The 22,389-nt window shown below is 46.2% G+C and overlaps 1 protein-coding gene across 5 annotated transcripts in view; it reads left to right on the top strand.

Moving 5' to 3' along the window:
• zzef1 (zinc finger, ZZ-type with EF hand domain 1) overlaps window positions 1–11,643 on the top strand; it is a 29,623-nt gene extending 17,980 nt beyond the window's left edge. For 4 of the 5 annotated variants that reach the window (XM_086307714.1, XM_086307712.1, XM_086307710.1 and 1 more), the window contains exons 41-54: window positions 913–1,087; window positions 1,259–1,391; window positions 1,469–1,695; window positions 1,841–2,149; window positions 2,228–2,328; window positions 2,404–2,539; window positions 2,635–2,994; window positions 3,077–3,220; window positions 3,323–3,491; window positions 3,569–3,667; window positions 3,770–3,935; window positions 4,676–4,826; window positions 6,876–6,947; window positions 9,092–11,643. In XM_086307714.1, coding sequence (XP_086163840.1) covers window positions 913–1,087; window positions 1,259–1,391; window positions 1,469–1,695; window positions 1,841–2,149; window positions 2,228–2,328; window positions 2,404–2,539; window positions 2,635–2,994; window positions 3,077–3,220; window positions 3,323–3,491; window positions 3,569–3,667; window positions 3,770–3,935; window positions 4,676–4,826; window positions 6,876–6,947; window positions 9,092–9,172 — 2,323 coding nt within the window. In that variant the 3' untranslated portion in view covers window positions 9,173–11,643. The remainder of the gene's footprint in view (window positions 1–912; window positions 1,088–1,258; window positions 1,392–1,468; window positions 1,696–1,840; window positions 2,150–2,227; window positions 2,329–2,403; window positions 2,540–2,634; window positions 2,995–3,076; window positions 3,221–3,322; window positions 3,492–3,568; window positions 3,668–3,769; window positions 3,936–4,675; window positions 4,827–6,875; window positions 6,948–9,091) is intronic. The other variant, XM_086307713.1, reaches the window with a different exon arrangement.
• Window positions 11,644–22,389: the final 10,746 nt, after the last annotated feature.

Genomic DNA, 22,389 nt, shown 5'->3' on the forward strand with positions numbered 1-22,389 from the left:
CGAAAAACTGGGCCAATACGACACGTTTGTTAATGCAGGGACACACGTGTTAATGTGGTCCTGGTCTCCCACTCAGAGTCTCCGAGCGTCCACATTCAGACCTGAGGACACTCTTAGTGTGACGGGAGATCAGCTCACACAGATCTGTGAGCCGAATACTGTCAATAAGCCCCGTGCAGTGTTTTTAAGACAGTTAAACGTGTCAGGTAGTGACGTGCAGCAGGTGAACGTGCAGCTCCATGAACACGCACAGCTGTGGATTCAGCTGCGCTCGTAGTTCTGCAAACTTTGACCCCGCAGAGTCGAGCTTTCAGTTCAGTCGGCTGCATTTCGATGTCCTCTGTGTCTGAGAGACGAATCCAGCTGCTTATTAAAGCTTTCTGGTTTGATCAGGAAAGAAAACATTGGTCCGAACACCTCAGTCCTGAAAGCGTCTCGAGTCTTCGGATGTATCCGTGTATTTCCGTGGTGCTGACGCTGGCGTTTGCTGTTAGCTCACATACCGTCGTTGAGAAGTGCACAGCTGTGTCTGTGCAGTGCGGCCCGGCCGTAGATATTTATGTCTTCATGCACTTTCTCTGGTTAATGCGTGTCGAGCCACATCTGGGCGTGCCAGCTGTGGCTTGAGTGCCCAGGGTTGATGATGCTCTTTGTCCAATTACTTTTGAGCCTCTGAAAATGTCTGAACGATAAAACATGTATAAAACTGTTTGTACATCCTACAATCCCCTGAACGTCGATCGCAGATCGATCGATTTGAAATCCCCTGCGGGGCTTTATAGAGGGAAACTACAAAATTATGGGCCTAACGGCAGAGGTGGCGCCAGCTGCTCATAGAAACCAGTTTGTTTGTTTTTCCCTGTTGTTGTTTTTTGTGGATGTGTAAACAGCTGTTTGGATGTTTGGTTGCAGTCGCATTGGCTTGGACTGGGCATGCACGGTGGCAGACATTTTGCACAGTCTCAATGCTTGCCCCGAGTGGTGCACAATCATCGCCGCCTTCACTGACCATTGCATTCAGCAGCTGCCGCAGACTCTGAAGCGCACCAACCTCTTCACACTGCTGGTGCTCGTGGGCTTCGCCGAGGTGGGTAGAAGACAGTTGATGCTGTGGAGTCTGAAACCTTACTGAGACTCTGTGAAGCCTATTGTGACGTGTGTGTGTGTGTGTGTGTGTGTGTGTGTGTGTGTGTGTGCGTGTGCGTGTGTGCGTGCGTGTGTGCGTGTGTGTGCGTGTGCGTGTGCGTGTGCACGCCAGGTGCTGTGTGTGGGCACCCAGACGGTGTTTATCGACAACGCCAATGAAAAGCACAACATGATCTTGCTGAAACACTTCACAGAAAAGAACCATGCTGCGGTGGTGGACGTTAGAACACGCAAGAGGAAAACAGGTTAGCACAGTAGCTTCTGGACCGCGTATGATGAGGAGTCATCTTTGGATTAACCTTCTGTGTGTTCACTTTCGTAGTGAAGGACTACCAACTCATCCAGTCTCAGGATTCTTGCACGGTCAGTCTACCGGGGCAGCCAGAGGGCCAAGGCTGCCCAAAGACGCTGCTCAGTTGCTACCTGGGCAATTTCACCTCCATTATTAGCCACCTGTTGCAGACAAGCCAGGACAACGGCTCTTCTGATGCCGTGGAGGCTTCCTGGGTCCTGTCTTTGGCTCTTAAAGGCCTCTATAACATACTCAAGGTACTCCAACCATATCTGCCCTCCACGTTGGACAGCTTCTTATCAACAAGCTATCCCCGACCTGTTTAACATGATCAGTATCCCACCTCTGATCAGACAAACTTGGCACGATTCCTTTTCATGTCCTGTTGTGTTTTTTGTTAAGAAGCACGGAGTGGAGCACGCACATGAAGCCATCCAGGAGTCAGGCCTGACCCAGCTGCTGGTGAGGAAGTGCAGTAAGGGGACCGGCTTCAGCAAGCTGTGGCTGCTGCGCGACCTGGAGATCCTCTCCATCATGCTGTACTCCTCAAAGAGGGAGATCCATTCCATGGCCCAGGACCCGGAGCGAGAGCAACGAGAGCAGGACAAGGAGCACGACTCGGACCACTCCAGCTGCTGTGCTGACGACACGGATGTCAATAAGCCCGACCCGCTGGAGGGTCTGGATGAGGAGACAAAGATTTGCTTCCAAGTGAGTTGTGCTGCAAACACGCGCAGCCAAACCTGGGGTGAAAGAAAACGCTCAAGACTTTTTTCCTTCCAAATGCAGATCACCCACGATGCCTTAAACGCCCCTTTGCCCATTCTGCGAGCTATGTATGAGCTGCAGATGAAGAGGACCGACTCGTTCTTCCTGGAGGTCCAGAAGAGGTGAGGATGAAGATTTACTTTGTGATTCATGGATTCACTCAAATCTAAAACTTGCTGTGATGTTGTGCTTTTCAGATTTGATGGAGAAGAGATAAAAACGGACGAGACGATCCGTACGCTGGCCCAGAAGTGGCAATCCAGCCGGCGGCCTCGGTCTGAGGAGCGGAACACCAAGGCTGTGGACACGGACATGATTGTGGTGTCTTGCATGGTGGGTTGTTCCAAAAATGCTCTAAAACAGCCAGTTTCTCAGTCAGTGTTACAAGTCGTTGTTTTAAATGATAATGTTCTTGATTGGCCTGGCAGTCTAAACCGAGTCACTGTGAAAAGGCCACAGAGGAGATCAACGTCGTAGCCCAGAAGCTCATCACCAACTCGGAGAGCGACCTCCAGCTCAGCTATGCCAAACAGAGACGCACCAAAAGCTCCGCTCTGCTGCACAAAGAGCTGGATGTGCGCAGCAACCGAGCCGTTCGTCAGTACCTGGTGAAGGTCAACCAGGCCATCGCCACACTGTACGCTCGCCACGTGCTGGCGTCGTTGCTGGCCGACTGGCCCGCAGACGCGCCGATGAGCGAGGAGGCCCTGGAGCTGAGCGGGGCCTCGCACATGGCTTACATCTTGGACATGCTGATGCAGCTGGAGGAGCGGCCGTCGTGGGAGAAGGTGAGACGGGAGGCAGAAGTGAACAAAAGTAGTGTGCGAGTACACGATGGGCTGAAGCCGCTTTGTTTGCTTTTACAATCAGATTCTTCAGAGGGTGCTGAAGGGCTGCAGCCACAGCATGCTCTGCAGTCTCTCTCTCACTGCTTGCCAGTTCATGGAGGAGCCTGGCATGGCAGTGCAGGTCAGAGAGTCCAAACACCCGTACGATAACAACACCAACTTTGAGGTGAGTCGGTTGTTGTTGCTTCAAACGTGTGCTTTACTGAACATCTGAACTCCACAAAGACCTGCGCTGTGTTGGGATTCATGTCGTGTGTTCTGCCCTCAGGACAAGGTGCACATCCCTGGCGCCATCTACCTGTCCGTAAAATTCGATTCCCGCTGCTACACAGAGGAAGGCTGCGACGAGCTCATCATGTCCAGCAGCAGCGATTTTGTCCAAGATGTTCACAACTTCAGTGGGTCTCCGCAGAAGTGGTCCGATTTTGAAATCCCCGGTGAGGACCGTCCGTGTGTGTTTGCGTTTGAGATCGTGTGACTGTTCACTTCATATTTGCATCTCTGGCTTTCTCAGGTGATACCCTGTACTACAGATTCATGTCAGACATGAGCAACACAGAGTGGGGCTACAAGTTCACCGTAACGGGGGGACACAGGGGCCGTTTTCAGACAGGTGCCGTCCTCCTTCTGTTTGGGTTCAGATTCGCTTTGCAGCCTTTTTGTTGAACGTCACATTAACATCGGCTTCATCAACTCTTCTCTGCTCGCTCATCAGGTTTTGAGATACTGAAGCAAATGCTAGCTGATGACCAAGTGCTCAGCCAACTGCCACTAGCCGACATCTGGGAGTGGCAAGTGGGCGTGGCCTGTCGACAGACTGGAAACCAGCGACTGAGAGCCATTCACCTGTTGCTGCGTCTGCTGCAGTGTCAGTCCCAGACGTAGGTCGAGCCTCCTTCTTTTTTTCTGTAAATGCGTCCGTGACTGTCACACTCCCACCTGGATGCAGCCGTGCCGTCTACCTCTCATCTTTAGCTCAGCATCATGTCCTGGTGCAGGAGTGCACCTCCACGCAGCATTTGCATAGAAGCCTTCATACATGCTCTTGTAATCATGATGGAAATTAGGTAAAGTATGCGTTTAGAAATTTCCATATGTGCAAACTGACCCAGCAACCATCAGGTCACGATGAGGGAATTCATAGAAGTTGGTGTGTAGACGGGCAGCAGCTCCATCTTTAAGAGTGAAATCATCCGTTTAGCGTCCTAGAAAATCTCTTTAAAGGATTTTCTGCGTTTGAGTTGGGAGCTATATCAGCGGTCCCCAACCACCGGGCCCTGGACTGGTACCAGTCTGAGTCATTTGGTACCAGGTCGCGATAGTTGAGGCTCGAGTGTGAAATTTATGGTTTTCAGGCTTTTTATCATTATTTTTTATCGTGGGTCGTTTCCTGTGTGTTATGAATAAATCTTCTTTTTTTGGTACTGGTTTTATTTTGTTGTATTTATCCGCGACACCTTAAAGGCCGGTCCGTGGTGCAAAAAAGGTGGGGGGGGGCTGAACGAGATGACCTCATGACGACAGACTTGTAAGATGATGAACAGACAAAGTTTGAGAGTTAAGGAGGTGATATTAGCATTTTGTGCCAGCTTTTCATCCTGCTGTTGATGTGTTGCTGCAGAGCCTGCACGCTGACGCTGCTGCGACCTCTGTGGCAGCTCTTCATGTCTATGGAGAACAGCCTGAGCCAGGATCCCACCAGCATCACGGTGCTGCTGCCTCTTCACAGAGCCCTCACTGAACTCTTCTTTATCGCAGAGGCCCGTGCAATCGTGAGTAATGCATCAACACACACGTCTGGTTTGCCATCCTCGTGGGGACATCCCATGGACATAACGCTTTCCCTAACCTCACCATCTATAATGAATGCCTGGCCCTGACCATGACACTAAAACCACCGTTTGAGTGTGAAAATGCCTTCAGCCCTGTGGGGACCTGGATTTGGGCCCACCAACATATGAAGCGCACACACACACACACACACACACACACACACACACACACACACACACACACACACACAGCTGATCATCTAAAAATCCTTTTTCTTCATGTTTTTGTCACTTTTGAAATATGAAGCATTCCAACAGTAAAGATCTAATATGAAGGAGCATTTACTCAGAGCTCCTCTCTGCGTCTCTGTGAGCATGTTTACCGTGCACCTGTTCTACGCTCGGCTCGTGGCCAAAGCCATCTGTGGGACAGCGCCGTGCTGCACGGACGAGGAAGAGATGCTGCTCACTGTGATGCTTATGAATGCTCGCTCTCTTTCTCCGTCTCAGTTGTTTTGAATTATTAATGAAGAGAAGTCTCGAGATTATGAGCGCACCATCAGCCAGGAGTTTCCCATCTGTCGATGCAGGGGAAGCAGGCAGGGCCAGAAAAGCAGGACCTCTCCTGCAGCCTTCCCAGCGAGGCCCGAGGCTTCTCTCTGATAATAAAAGGACATCACTTAAATCATCTTACAGGACGGAGTCTCTGCTGCACCCGCTCGATGTTGTCACGTGTAAGAGAGGGACTGGCGAGCTGAGGTTCTGCAGTGTTTCTGAACAAGCACCAGGGGGCGGTAGTGGCGCTCAGTACATTTGCCTGGGATGCCCCTCATGAATACTGCAGTCAGCGTAACAACACATGATGGTGTGTAACGCGTTGTGTACAGCAGCACTGCAGACACACTTCGGTTATACAAACACGTATGATGCAGATTTTCTTTCTTAGGAGTGAAGTGAAGCTGTGTGACGTCAGCAGTAGTTGTTGTTCACAAGTTCTCCAGTGAATGTGACGCAACTGTGATTTTCCTGATGGGTGTGAAATGGCTCCGTGGTTTTAACACCACACATGAACACGTCGTGTTGCAGCTGTCGAAGTAAGGGTGGGCTGAGATGTGCTTGGTCCGGGATTATTGGAAGTGTGGTTGTAAACTGGATTAGACTGGTGACAAATGGGCTACAAAGCGTTTAGATTACATCCAGCCAAAACTGGGAATGCTGGTGTCCACTGTGGCTGACATACTGGGGAAGCATCTGTGATCTTCCTCAGAAAGATGTGACTAAAGTTGGCTGTCAGAGCTGACTGCAGTGATGATGCACGGCCATACTGACCAGCGCCGTGGTGACAAAATGTTCGAGTCATACGAAGCTAACGAGCAGCATCGAGTCCTCTGTGGCTGCATTAGCTCTGAGCGCCTACGCAGCTTATTAGAGGGCTTTAGGGGCCATCGGGCTTCACGTTCGGGCTTCTCGTTCTCTGAATGCACGTAAAGTTCATGGTCAGCTCCTCTGAGAGTCAATTAAGTCGCTGCCTAAGAAGGGAAAGTTGTGTTTAGGAATCCAAGCTGTAAGTCGTGCACCACTGCCTGTACAAATCGTCCTGGGTTGCTCCTACAGCGTAAACACTTTGGATGAATGCTGGAGCAGAGCTCTGGACTGTGTTTCCAGTGCTGTAAAAGCTCAATTTGGCCAGTCTCAGTCCATTTAGCCTCTGTGTAGTCTTATCTGTGTTTTCCAAATCCCTGTGCTTATGTAAGCCCAAGGTACATCTCTCTCATAGGGCCAAGTGGAAGCTCTCGTTTAGTTTGTTTATAATTTTCAATGACTTTTCCAACATCCCACGCTTCAGTTAGATGCTGAGATGAAGAGAGGTCAGGGAACCAGGCCTCATTTATAACCGAGCGCCTCTTTTATGTAGCCTGCTGCTCTGTTTCAGGAAGTTCCTTCTTTATCTGGTTTTATTCATGCGTCTTGCATGCATGCATCAAACTAAATGCTGGAATGGTGCAAACGATGCATTACTAATTTACCTGCGTTGGACGTGTCTTCCAGGCTCAGGGCGTCCTCCAGGAGTACCTGTTAGCCATGACCACTGATGAGCAGCTCCTCAACCACACCGCCATGGTAAGGCTTCCTCTCGCTCTTTGTCTTTGCATATTAACATATTCCTAAATTCAAAGCATTGCACTCAGCGGACGGTTGCAGCTCAGAGAAGTTGCTCGTGCACCTTAAAGTGTTATGCAACTCTTTCTTAACCACGCAGTCCCACTGATTGAACGCTCTTGAGTTGCTGTGAGTCAGCTCGCCTGGAGTCTCTTTTGCTAGTGAATCACAGAGCTGTTGACACCTAGCAGATCCCTCTGCACCCCCTCCCCTTGTTTTGAATGTGTGTGGGCTGTGCTCGGGACTAATGTATTTGGTAATTACAGTCCATTAGCATGTGTGGCAGAGCGAGCCACAGTGTCCTCTGCACTCAGGACCACGCAGTATAGCAGAGGAGCCCACAGGCAGTTAGGAGGAGCAGAGGATGCAGCATGAAAAGCACACTGTGGGTGGTTCTGCTGAGTGGTTACCTAATACCTGTCAGGGTGAAAACAAACCCAAAGGTGACACAATAGTCCAAACTGTTACGATAACAATGGATATTTGGGGCAAATCAGCTGATGTCCCAAACGCTCTGAAGCCACCGAGGACGGCTTCGCTCGCCGTCGTGTCTTCACAGCTTAAAGTAATGCACAGGGCTGCCCATCACTTACTGATCACTTAGTTAAACAGTGTGTTTTTGATTTGATGAAATTGCCCACCAGACCCCGTGAGCACGGTGACAGCCGAATCGGCGAGCGCGATGAGACGGAGCGTTCCCTGGAGCTGAGCTGCAGGCTGGAGGAGGGAGGAGGAAGCAATTAAATGAAACATTGTTAAAAAATTATTGTAGAGCCGCAAGATGGAAAGAGCAGAATGGAGCTTCATCATTAATCCTCCAGTGCATATATCTGCTCTCCTCTGTGAGGAGATAAAAGACACAAGTGTTTGATTAAATTAAGGCTGCATCCGCTGTGGCTGCATGCTTTATATTAACCATTAATGAAACGAGCAGGTATAATGTGAAAAAGGGACTGAAGTGATGAATCCTCTCATCCGACGGCCACCCTCAGCTCACTGATTTGGCTGCTCACTAGTTCGCTGTCTGCTAACAGTTCACTGCATCCACCTGCTTGCATGGCACTAGCTGCACTTAGAGAACTGAAAATGTGCAATTTATAGCTTAAAAGGAACGATGGTGTGGTTCACACTGGGACAAATGGGTATAACTTGGTGTGGGACATGTTTTAATGCTATGCAATGTGTCAAATGAACTGTGAAGCAAACCAGCACAAGTCGGCCATACTGGGTGTAATGCGTCCTTTCCTTTGGTGCATGTCTGCAGCCTGGCTGCTGCACTTGAGGAGCTGCAATGTCAAAATAGAAAGCTGAACTGGGAGAAAACAAATGTAAATGGTTTCTAGGCAATACTAAATATTTCTGTACTGCAGAGCAGCTCTGAACATGTTTGTCATTGTCACACAGCCTAAACATGAAGCTGTCCAGTTTGAGACCAGGAGAAGACGCAGGTCCCCGGGAGCTGCAGACATCAAAAGTGCACCAACGTGAAAATCTTTCAGATCAAATATGTGAATCAATCTGCTGTTTGACACACTTACACTGAATGTTTCCTTGGAGCAGAAGCTGCATCAGCCTACAACAGTGCATGTTTCCTGATATTCTGACAGATCTTATGTGCAGAAATCAGAGTGATGCACGTGACCGACTGAATGTGACAGCGTTATTATTTATCGTGGAGGTGTTTGGGTTTTTGTCCCGCTGCCATTAGTGGACTCGACAAAGGAAAACTAGACCCCGCTCTGAGCAGGTGTCATGGTGGACCGATAACAGGACGCGGCTAATAAGGGACAAAGTTTCATAAAGCATAAGTTGCACCGTCTGTTAAACTGGCACAGCACAGACGTAGAGACGTTATGGCATCGTTAGTTTCAGAAAGTCATCCTTAATATTAACATCCGCACTGTTTGTTCCGCCTCATCGAGCCTGATTCTGTCGGAGGGTTCTTCCTCTTAATGGGAGGTTTTCCTCCCTGCTGTCGCCAAGCGCCTGTTCACAGGGGTCGTCTGCGTGTCGGGCCCTTTGCTGTAGTGTGATGCTGTATAGATGAACTGAGTATTTCTTTGTACCTGCAGCTGTTTCCTGACGTACTTTTGCTTTCTGTGTAGGCACTGAAGAACATCGCTGCCATCAGCCTGGCCATCAATTACCCCAATAAATCTACGAAGCTACTCAACATGTCCCCGTGAGAGGACCCGAGGGAAGAAGGAGGATAACTTGAAGGGGACACATCCTGACTCTGCTTGTTTAACAGGCACAGAGATCCAGAGGAGAACCTCGGTTTACCATCTACTGCTTTTCCTCTACCAGGACCCCCTCTTACTCTTCAGACGGTAGCTCGCAGTGCAGCACTGTGGACGTGGGTGTGGAGGGGACTCGAACAGCTTTCCACACTTACAATCCTTTTTGCCTTAGGGGACTCGGTTATATCAGCATGTGCATTCACTGAAACCGGAACAAATGTAGGGTGTAACTGTCATTATTTTTGACTTGAAGAATCTGTGCTAAATGACATCAAGTGTGCCAAATTTGCAGCCTTCCAGGGGAAGTGTTATTCCTAGTTTTCCTGCCTTTCCCCTCCCTTCTGAACAGCGGCCGCTCTGGGTTGCGTAAGCACTTTTCAGACACGGGGCAGCTGACATTGCTGGCTTCATCAGTCACTCCCATAGGTGGTTTCTGCATTAATGTTCCTCACGCTTGCATTTTGACACACCCACGAGCCACGACAGCGACAGCGTTGCATAATAATTCCACATGTGCAAAAGACCCGTAGACCTGCTGTTAGTATTGCACACAGGGAAATGTAACCACACCTTAGTGCTGTCATTGTCACTGAGCAGGATGTCTCTTTCTCTCTGAGAGCGCTGCAGGGCGTGGCTGAGAGACTCCGCCCCTCACATGGAAGCAGTGAGACACAGTTGGGTCCCCCCCCCCCCCTCCCTCTGTCGCCTGCTTTAAACGTACAGGAAGGTTTTACTAATGTTACAATTAAGCAAAAGAGGTCGTTCTGCACACGTTATTGTTGTTAAGGGCATCCTGTAAAAAGACAAAGTCCTGGTGTCGTGCAGGCACGCCCTTTAATGACACGCCACACGTTTAGACTCGACCTGCAACCTTCAGGTAAATATTACAGATCTAGGATGTTTTTGCCACTGAGACACGACGACAAGCCGTTCAGATACAGCCGCCAGTTGATCGTGGTGAAAACGGGTCACCTTGGCGACTTGCGTCTCCGTGGACACGAGGAGCATCCTAAAAATACTGTCCGGGACATTCGAGTCTCATTAGTCACCACAGAGAGAAAGTAATGACCTCCTTTTTTTTTTCTCATTGAACGGTGAAATCGACGTGTCACAATAAATATGCTAAACATGGATCTGACCTGTGTATAAAGGGAACAAAGGCTCACAGGACGGGGATGAGGACGGCAGCAGAGGGAAATCTGAGACCGTTTCACTATTTTATGAAAAACTATCATGATGTCAAATGTTGTTCTTGAGAAGCGCCCGATCCCTCGAAGGCCTCGACTTTCATCGCTGACCCTGTGACACGTTACTATGAAGTGAATCTGACTGCTGTTCAACATCAGGTCCTCACGTTCAGTCGCTTCCTAAACGTGTCGTCTAACCCTTCGTCTCATCGTGCGGCACGTGGCCACGTCACGCTTCAAATCACGCATGTCTGAGTCCCAATCATTATTGGATAAATGCAGTTTTGAGATGTAGGAAGGCGTGGTAGTTTTATACCAAAGAAACTGTCGTCGTGAACGTCTGTGAGAGATCCTGGTGGAGTTCGTTGTGTCTCTCACGCAGCTCCACCTGCGAGGCGCAGAGGAAACCTTGAGACGTCGCGTCGTCTTTTTTGTTTGTGTCTCTTTTATTTTTTCATCTTTTAATTCTGAAGTGGTCCCACACGGACTGCTGGTGGTTTTGTTCACACAAACATCAACCGCAGTTAGCAAAGGCCAAGATGTGCCCTCCGCTGGGCTTCTACAGCGCCTCACCGATCTACTATGTGCCTATGGTTAAACTGAAGCAATCATAATTTAACTCGTGTTACCGGAGTTCTTATTAATTATATTTTAAAAGAGAAATATATTGTTTAATTTGAGGGGTTTTTGTAACTTTTTACTTTTAACGTTGCTTTTCTTTTCACGCTGATATTTGAGGCTGACTAATCTGAATGTACATATCTGTGAATATTAATTGCACAGGAGAAAAAAAGACTTTGATATCAACCCCTTACAAATAAACATTACCGGCACTAACACGGACACTCGGATTCTGGTTTTGTATGCATGGCACACCGAAGGTAAAACTAAAGTCCTGCTTGGGTTGAAATGTCATCCATTTCTAATAAAAGATAGAAATGACTTAAATTTGGCGCCTGCTGTCTTCTTTCTGTAGGAGCAGCGTGTGCTGCGGTAAATAAAGTTTGATCGCTCGTTCAGCAGTGATTAGAGCCCGCACAGTGAGCCAGCGCCATCAAGAGTTTGCTTTCACCCTTTGACTTCTTAAAAACAAATGCATCTTATCCTCTGCACTATAAAACAAAAACCGCTCGCTTTGTTGTTTCTTTGAGCAGCCCCGTCGTACGACTTTGATTTATTCAGCGTCATCAGCTCATGGTCAGCCTGCTAGAGTCTCGGGGACAGCGCCGATGATCGCTGGGGCGATAATGACATTAAATGGAGGAAATATTCAATAAGGCTCCAGATGATTCAGTACCCCGCTGCGCCCCCACACTGGAGTGAGTCAGCTCTTCTGCTTCCCCTCCTCCGGTGCACCCCCCCTCCATGTCCTGCTTCCTTCTGATTGTTCATGCAGCTTCCCGCTGTGCTTATTCACCTGAGGTGGAGAAAAAGAAAAGGCTTGCACGAGCTGCAATCTATGGGGAAACCTCCCAAAATGTGGCACTTTCAAGAAAGAAATGCTGAATGCATGCTGCTGTGAGAAACTGTTTTCAAGCTGTGCTGATATTCTGTGGAGCTCCAAGTGTTCAACGTTGAGTTGAAATGTTCACTGAATGAGGAGAGTTAAGAGCTACAAATGACATGTTTACGGCCCCTTTCAGGGTCCCCACAATAGATCATCTGACTCCACCTCACGATGTCCTTCCTCTTCTGTTACACCCACCCTCTCCATGTCCCCATTCACTGCATCAATAAATCTGCTCCACCTTTAACATCCTTTGACCAGGATATCCACGGATCCTCTGCTCATCCCTGAATCCTGGTCGCTCACAGTGGAGATCACTAAACCTTTATTTCTGCCTCCTCAAGCACTTTTTAGAGCCACTCACATCATAGCGAGTCTCAGCACCTTTCACTCCTGCTGTGCTCCAAACCCAAATCACCCAGTGCTCATCTCCACCCTCTACGCTCTCTCGTTCACTTTGAATGGTTGACCACAGCTATTTAAACTCGTCTACCTTCATTTTCGCTCTCGCTTGCGCTGACTGTAATTCCCTTTTTGCAGCACGTAGCTCCACTTCTCTGCCCTTACCATCCCACTCTGTGAATGTGAAGCACGATCTGATGTCCGCAGACGCAACGTTGATCCTGGACAAACACAATGATACTGAGGAATAACACCAACATGGGAAATCACCAACACACTAAATCTGTATGAATAAATAATTATTTCAAATACTTAAATACAGTCAACACATTTAGCCACAGACAGGATGAGCTGCTGAAGGTCAAACTGAGCATCACAAAGGGAAAGAAAGGTGATTAAAGTGGCTGTGAACGGTTGCTGGTGCCAAACCGACTGGTGTGAATGGTCTCCACTTTCCCAGATCTTATTCCAACTGAGCACTTCTGGGATGTGTTTGAAAAGCTGACAAATCTGCAGCAACCGTGCGATGCTGTCATGTCAGTGTGGACCCAAACCTCTGAGGAATGTTTCCAACACCTTTCTGAAGGCAAAAGCAGATTTAATGCTCTTGTGACTGTATCTAGCATTTATAAATATTACTGTATCGTCTGCAGACTTTCAAAAATGCACATTTTGATGTCGAATCGTTAACACACGGCAGCCGTTTTCAAACTTTTTTTTTCAATAATTAAAAAGATCTAAACTGAATTTCAGCAAAATAATTGTCATCACTGTAGCATCAGCAGACGCTTCTGTTTCTCCTCGTATTCAGCTGCACTCTGTTTTGGCCTGGTCATGACTCTCCACCTGCAGCGGCTCCATCACAGCACTGACATCAGCCCAGCAATGAAGCGCTGAGGGTCACACAAAGGTCAACTTTAGGTTCTCAAGCTTCACGCAGAAATGCCCCGGCCTGGGTTATGTTGCTGTCAGGTAACAGTGCTGACCACGAGCCCTGTGCAGCCACAGATTTCAGCTCTGTCAGGTCTCAGTCTCCCTGCCGTGAGTCTACAAAGACACACCAACATAAGCACAGCCATCTACCAAACATTTGGTTTTATGGAGAAAAACAGTTTTGCTGATTCATTTGAAACAATGTGTCACAGTTTTTCTAACACAAACAAAAACAAGAAAGAAAAACTGCAAATATGAAAACCATGTTTCTATAATAACCATGGAAGAAAATGGTTTGAGGACAGAGATGTGCTCTTGATATCCCCACAAATATGTCAGAAATGACTCAGCTCCATCTTCTAAGTGTTGGAAGGAATGTAGAGACTTCTAATTAAACATTACCCGCATAATGTGGTCGTGCGATATGGGAAAAATCACAGTGGAGTGAAAAAATAGAAAGAGAACCTTCCCGGCTTCTGTAGATACAAGAGGACAAATATTTAGAAGGCTGCGAGAGGAAGAAAGAGTTTAGACAGCTAGAGAGAGCTATGATAACACAATGTTCATGACTAAAGTGAGAGAAGCAAACAAAGAGACACAATACGCCGAGCTTGTTTCACGGGGCCATATGCACGACAGCAGCATCGCGCCTCAGACCTCGTTTGCTTTTCACGATCGTCTCCTTCAGCTGTTTACACTTCTGAATCACGAAGCACCAAATGAATCAGGCTGCCAGTGCTTTACAAATGTGTAGCTTTTAGCAGTAACACATTTTACGAAGCCTCCCTGAATCCCAGCATCCCCATTTGTCTCACATCATTTTCCTTTTAGATCATTCAGATGAATTAAGCGGCCACACTGCGGCTCAGGCAGTTGAGGTCAGCCTGCTGTGGCTCCTTCTCCCCCTCTTCACTGTCACCACACATATGCTAAGTGTGTCATTTGCGTCATATTCAGATGCCTCCTGGCACGTTCTTGATTGCAACTCATGCCTGTCATGATGATGATGCCACCAGCGTGAAGCTCCTCAAAGTGTGGAGGCGGTGTGGCTAGAGTCAGGGCTGCACCTGTAACCGCCTCCAACAGTGATGTCAGAGGCTGTGTCCCTATCCGGTCGTTAAGTGATGACGCGACGAATCCTACTTCCGGGTCTAAAGTAGTCTGCGTTTAATATGGCTTTTGTGTTGTTAACATGTTTAATGTTTTGTATTTTCTTCTATTTGATCTCAAAAAGCTCCTAAAACAGTCAGTGATCACTGTTGACCTCCCTTGGCTTTTATTACCACTAGGGCTGGGCGATATATCGAGTTTTTAAAAAATATCGATATATTTTTATACGAGATATAAGATGTGACAATATCCTTTATATCGATATAGTCTATGTTACGTTATAACTATACTTGTGGAGCCGCAGGTTTGCCTCTCTTTCATCCACTTTTGTCTTTACGCAACGTTACTCGGCCTCGCCCCTCCTTCACTGAACACAACTCCCCCTCCTCCCCCATCGCTTCACCTGCAGGAAGCGACAAGATGGACACGGCAAATCTCTGTTAACTAGTTACTGCACATCGCCCCGTGCGTGGGGCTGGACGCCGTCAACGTGTTAGCTAGCTAACCACGCTAACGCCATGCAGCCCAGAGGCGCTGCGCGGCCTAAAATCCTTGCATTTTCTCAAAAGTTGACAGCGCGCCTTATGTATGAATTCTGGTTGTGTTTGATGGCCGTGAACCGATTTTATGTGGAACACGGCGCTCAGCAATCTGTCAAAAATGTTTTATTACGACTTTGGTAAGCTACGGTGCTGCACCGCTTGATGGATTGTCAGAGCATTACAGCTACCGAGGAGCCTTCGCGGAGTGATACGTACTGTGCTTCAACATAATATTACCCTACTGTGTATAAGGACCATAAATGGCACCTGTTCAGAGACGTGGTTACGAAGAGGATTTCAAACTCAATGCTGTCAGTCACAGAGTAGAAGTTGGGAACAGAGCAGCTGTGAAATCTGTCTTTGTTACTATGCTCAGCGTCTTTTAGTTTACATTTTGACTGCACAATTGTGAGCTTTTTGTTATGCACAAAAACAACATTGTTTTCTTTTATTTATGGAGCATTATTATTTAATAAATGCTCATAATTTATTTTTGAGTAAATTTTATGTACATCTGCTCTATGTTAATAAAAGTGCCTGTGTGACATCTGGGACACAGCTTTGACTAAGAACTCTCTTTTTGTTCTTACTTTATGGCTTTTAAAAAAAAATATCGAGATATATATCTTATATCGCCGTCCAGGTAAAAAATATCGAGATATGAATTTTGGGTCATATTGCCCAGCCCTAATTACCACTAATCATTTATTTAAGCTCAGTTTTTAAAACCTTAGGATGTAACTACAGCCCAGCCCATGCAGCAGTATATGAATGACTAACCTCGTATTGTGGATGGATTATCTCAGTTGTTCTCCTGGCTGAAGTTTGGTCCTTTTACAGCATCCTGCCATGCGATTACATTTGTTCCTGACCACCGAGAACACTCACGTTAACTTTTATCGAGTGGAAAAAAGTTAGCTTGTTTATATTATGCTAACATAGCTGTGTCGCTAGCGGTCACGTAGCACATCATTATATACCAACTAGCCAAACTTCAGTAACCCTACAAACGTCACTGCTGTTTAGTTTTCTGTCTTCATTTATGTTGGAAGTGATAACAGAGCTGTACGTTTGAATTTGTTTCCAAAACCCCGCAGTCAGAACATGCTATATCATGTTTAGGTGGAAGCTAGCGAGCTAACTCCCTGCTAACTTCTAATTCCGTTAAATGTCATAAATTCCGTTTTCACGGATGCCTGGATGTTAAACTCAATTGTTACACCTGGTAGAGCAGAATGCTGATCATTTTATTAAAGATGAAAGACTTTAGACAGTTTTTCAACTCTCAGTAATGCCACAGTGATCGTTTGATATATGGACCTGCAGCGGAGTTTAGACCCAGACACGGCTAGTGACGTCAGACTTCACAACCGGATTAAGAGACCGCACGCTTGAAGTACGCGCACTACACGTACTACGCACGGTGCGTACTGTAAGTACGAGAAGTGCGGAAATGAGAGGCTTGTGAAATGGGACGGACTAGCCTTCGTCGCGCTGTTCAGGTTGCCTAGCAACCATGATACTAACCGCGAGAAACATTTCATACAGCTTTGTTTGACAGAAATGAAGGAGAAAAATGTTTTGTTGGTCATTCATTTTTGTCATGACATCACTTTGATTAGTTGAGTATCTGAGGCTGAGACCACAGGACTGTAAAACATGATTGTTGGGCTTCATTTCTGTGCTGAACAGTTATTTAAGATTAGTTAGTAAATAACAATTAGCTAATGTTGTTCATGAGACTAAAGTCATCTCACTGTGGTAATGTAAATATAATATGGACAATATTATGTATGTATGTCAGATTATTATGATATATATATATATATATATATATATATATATATATATATATATATATATGTATTGACGAGGCACAACATAAATGCTACAGCAAGGGGGGAGCCAGGACGCCAGGTCAGGGGTGAGATATCATCACCCCCACCCGAGATTGGGTACCAAGCCCCAAGTGCGATAGGAGAAGGATCGTTGAGTGCCAAGCAAAGACTCACAGCCTTGGCCAGCCACTTGAGGAGGTACACCAGAGAGATAGAAGGCAGGAGAATAAACCAGCTGTTCTCCACAGAACCAGCAAAGGTGTACTCTCAGTGGCAAGGGAACAATAAGAGAACAGCACCACCAAGGCTGGAGACGGAACAATACTGGAAGAGAAGGATGCAACCCATAACGGCAATGCTCAGTGGCTAGTGGATCTGAGGGCAGACCATAGCAACCTCCCTGAACAGGGTCCAGTAACCATCACAGTGGCAGATATCCAAGCAAGGGTCTCTAGTATGAAGAGTTGGACAGCACCAGGGCCCGACATGGTTCACGCCTACTGGCTGAAGAAGCTGACTGCACTCCACGAGCGTCTGGCAGCACAAATGAACCAGCTGCTAGTTGACAAGAGACACCCGGAATGGCTAACCGAAGGTCGGACAGTCCTGATCCTCAAGGACCCCCAGAAGGGACCGGTCCCATCCAACTATCGACCAATAACCTGCCTCAGTACTACATGGAAGCTCCTGTCAGGCATCATATCTGCTAAGATGAACAGGCACATGGGTCAATACATGAGCGGGGCACAGAAAGGGACTGGCAAGAATACCAGAGGCGCAAAACACCAGTTACTGGTAGACAGAACAGTCAGCCGAGACTGCAAGACCAGACTGACCAACCTGTGCACTGCCTGGATTGATTACAAGAAGGCCTATGACTCAATGCCCCACAGCTGGATACTGGAATGCCTACATTTGTACATGATCAATGGGACCCTAAGAGCCTTCATCAGGAACTATATATATATATATATATATATATATATATATATATATATATATATATATATATATATATATATATATATACAGTACAAACATCACTAATGTCACATAACTTTGCCGACATGTGGCCAACAGCAATGCTTTAATGTTCTTCGTTATTAAACATTAATAACATAAATAAGTGACATCATATTCAGTACTTACTTTTGACATTTCACTCTTCGGCCGCTCCCTTCTGCCGTATTTTGTGGCAAAATTATCCACACCCACCGCCGCGCTATGAATTGTGGGATATATGGGACCACAAAGCGTGCACGCTTGATATCTGGGGAAATCGACGGCGCATTTGGAGTATGCATTTGAAGCACACTTCGAATTGGGACAGCCGTCGTTGCGTGGCGGTGACGTAATCGCACTCAAAATGCGTACTTCAAGCGTGCAGACCCTGAATTGGGACACAGCCAGAGTGTTTAGTAAAGTGATTGTTATCAGTGCTGTACTCGTGTAGACGGCACCAAGCATTTTTCCATCCGCTCGTGTCACACAGACATACTGCTTGTCCTGATAAACAGACGGTGCCACAAAACAGATAAGATGGCCACGTAGGAATGTAGGAAAGATCGTGGAAATATGATATGAAATACGTTTCCTGCATAACTTTGAGAAGAGAGAGAGCTTCCTGATTGCTCCAGTGTTTGTCATCTTTCCAGCTTCACTGGACGTTGAGTCTCACGTACGTCATCATTGTTCGTGTCTGCTTTTGTACTTTGGTGCAGATGACTTAAGTGTTTTCCACTCAGGCTTCCTATAGTGGATGGAACCGCTATAATATCACCAATAATAACACAGAATTTCACTGTGGAGTCTGTTAAAAGGGGGCGAATGGTTGTGTAGTCTGCTCACATCTCTGGACATTTTCCACAACCCCGCTGATGAAACTGCTCCCACGATGAAGGAAATTCTACCTTCACCTTATCATAATGAGACCCACTTCCACTCAGCCTCCTGGGACACGATGGGTCACCTCTCAAGAGGATCGGGGATAATTGGGTAGTTTGAGGAATCCAGTGAGAATAGGACGCTGTGAAGGACTACACCCAGATTTAGCAGCTAGGCGCACACTGTTGTGTGATCGCACTGGGAGAGAGAAGCTCGCTGTTTTTGATCTCATTTCTCGCTGCGCTCCTATCTGGGTTAGAGGAGGGCTGTTATTGGAACAGCCACCCAGGGCACAAGGGGAAGGTGGACTATAATGGATAGCTGGGGCTTCCAATATGACAGCCGTGGTGCCAAGCGCGTTCGCTAATCTGGATCATTAGGACGAGGGCTGTGTATGACTAAAAGGGGATAATGGCTCTAATGCGATGGCGACGAGAGGAACTGACTGGCCTGTTGTGGCCTGAACCTGTGTGAAATGAAAGGGCGATTATTGATCGCTTCACCTGGACAAGAAACTGGTCACAAACACCCAAATTAGTTTGTCTGTATGAGATTCTTCAGAACTGAAGAAGCTTCTTGGATGAGAGGTGAAACGTCTTCAAGCAACTTAAAGAAGTCCAGACGCTTTTCTTTGCAAGCTCCTTTGAGTATGAGACAATGTTCTAACCAGCTGTTTGGGGTTCAGACAAACACCTCACATACACAGCAGTGGTGTGAGTGGTGGTGTGTAAATGGATGGATAAGACACAACAAGTCATTTCAGTTTAGTCATTTGTTATTATTAACCTCCAGTAAGTCTTTGGTCCCTTCTTTCTCCCCCCACCCCAACCGCCTGTGGCACATGGCCGCCCCTCCCTGAGCCTGGTTCTACCGGAGGTTTCTTCCTGTTAAAAGGGAGTTTTTCCTTCCCACTGTCGCCAAGTGCTTGCTCAAAGGCGGTCGTTCGATTGTTGGGTTTCTCTCTGTTACTGTAGGCTCTTTACATTACAATATATAGCACCTTAAGGCAACAGTTGTTGGAGATGTGGCGCTATATAAATAAAATTTGATTGAATTAAACACATTTTTTAAATTCAAGAAAATGTGTAAAAGTGACAGCTTGGATAAAATGTAAGGGTCACATCCCTGTGAGGGATAGGTGGCTGTCAAAGTTTTCTTTCAACATGTTTTCATACCAGGCTCTTCCTCTAAAACTGATTCCTTCTGTATGAAAATAAGTTTGGCTACTTTTCTATTTAATGGATTTTACATTGAATGAACAAACTCAGAGTCACCATGAACCTTTTAATAATTCTAACTGATCACAATATATTTTAAACGTACGTAGTTGAATGTTAGTTACTACAGGAGCATCATTTTATTAGGAAGATTCACTTGTACCAAACACCTAACACTGTCCCCTCCAGGGGTTCTGTACCTCCAGTAGGATCGTCATTGCTTCTGCACAGAGTTCAGTGTGAAGGTCTTATCAGAGATTACTTTCACGTACATTCATGTCATAGAGCCTCACCATAACCACAACGATGAACATAACCGCTGGCCTTTGCCTAACCACGGCCTAAATCTAAAACCAAGATTTTCTAAAAATATTATTACACTTTGACTGCATAAACAGATTTATACCCAAAATAAACAAAAGTAAATAATTTGCATAAATGTGGTGAGTTTACTGTTTGAAATATGTGCTTTCACGGGTTTTGTTTAAAAAAATGTGCCTGTTCATCCTGCCTCATAAAAAGCAAGGGGAATGTAAATTGAACCCAATACCACACTACCCAGACTGCAAAACAGAGTTCAAGCTTTTCTGAGAGTACAGTCAGTTGAAGTGATGCCAGTTTGTAGAACCAACCATGTTTCCCCACCATCTTGAATACAGCTGCCAATCGTGTATAATGTGTTCAGCTAGGAGTCGGGGATACATGGCACACCAAAGGTGAGGGAGAAGACACAGAGGTAAATTTTAATTCATGCCTGCACCTTCAGCCTCAAGACATCAAGGATGCTTATGTTTTATCACCAAAGAAGTAAAAATACAAAGAAAGAGACAACATGACCAACATCTGGACAGCACGTCATCTTCTACCTCCTCACCTCAGGCCTCATCTCCTGATCTGAAGTCATGGCTCTAACATGGAAATGTGAATAAACGTGCTTTCTTATTCCCAATATTGTCACAATTACTTATTGTTAGCACATTAGACATGCTGTCTCATTTCCTTCCTAGCTAACAACAGGCCAGCTAAACAACAACAACTGGTTATAAGCTAACATTATGCCAGCTAATGGTAGCCGTGGGTATCTTAAAAATCACGGTTTCCCTCAAGAACAGTTTGGTTACATTTTCACATCATATGAGAGTTTATTCACAAAGTGTCCAAGTCTAGGCCTAATAGCTAACAGCAGCTAACAGTGGCAAAAACAGCAGCGCTTACTAAAAAGTAAAAGATATCCTCAATAACTCTCTTCAGTATCATTGTCAGTAAGTAAGAAGTAAGCTTTGCTGTTTTTTACACTAACTTCTTACACTTACACTGAACTCCTTTCATAATGTTTTACAGCCTCCTCCAGAGTAAATGGAAGTGGACACGTATTGGCAGCTGAGGTAAACAGCAGACGCATAGCCTAGCACGATCTGGAACAACATTTATTATGATGATGTGGGAACAACACTGACACGAGGACATCAGATCATCCCATAGGCTACCCTCTACCCTACAGCAGCCTCCACTGATAAGATTATGCACTTAAATTGTGACGGCAAGAAACCAAATTAACCAATCTGCAATCTACTGACATCTAGTGGTGAGATTTTACACACTGTAATTTTAACGTTTGATATTTTGGAAGATACACTTATTTGTTTTCTTGTTAATGCTTAGCATACATAGCAAGTGGTAGCTGCCGTCCAAAGTTGCACATTCCAGCGACCACTCTTTAACTGACTGATTCACATTTATAGAGTATTTTATTTCTTAAATCTTTGCATGAACAGAACCATGGCAACTATAGGTTACTATAGGTTCTGGTTAGTGGCCCAGTGTCAGAAAAGAGTCCAATGGATGTATTAAGAGACATTCTGTTCAGCACATCATTAAACTCAAACCTCAGCTTCTTTCAAGCCTCCTCCTGTTTCCAGCATCTATGCTAAGCTAGCTTACTGCTCTGATATAAAAATGGCATGAGTCTTGTCATGCAGGCTAAGTCTTAGGAAAACAGCTTACTGTATTTCCCAAAATGTCAGACTTAGGCATATGAGAGACCAGGCCATGCCTTACATATCTTTAGAGCCAAGGAAGTGTTGCTTGGCCAGCTTTAAACTCCTACAGTGTGTTCTGCAGCTACAGGCATAAACACGCTTTCAGGAGAAATCGGTAACTCTCAAAGCTCCAGTGGGCCGTCGCCGGCTTTGCTGTTTGTTTTCCAAACAAATGCAAGTCAGATTTGAGTTTGTGTCTTACTCGTCATATTTTCTGGTGGGAAACATTTCAAGGCTTGTAACAGGTGCTGCAAAGATCAAGCCATAGATATCGGGATATAGTGCTGTCAGCTCTTCTTCGCTGCTCATCTGTGACACAAGACGCCTCTAGTTGTAACACTGTTTTCTTGTAGGAGGCTTTTCAGCTACTAAGAGATGACTGAGAGCTTGTGGAGAATCATAAAGCCTGTATTAGTCCCCAATGTTTCCAGCAGAGCTGGTTGCCCACGCCAGGTGAATCTACCAACATGACGGCATGCCTGGAGGACAGCAGCTGCTCTTCCT

This window comes from Aulonocara sp. 'chitande type north' Nkhata Bay, linkage group LG10 (assembly GCF_057382095.1).
Source record: "Aulonocara sp. 'chitande type north' Nkhata Bay isolate Kocher_YH1m ecotype deep benthic linkage group LG10, A_spYH_male_GT1.1, whole genome shotgun sequence".
Lineage (NCBI taxonomy): Eukaryota > Metazoa > Chordata > Actinopteri > Cichliformes > Cichlidae > Aulonocara > Aulonocara sp. 'chitande type north' Nkhata Bay.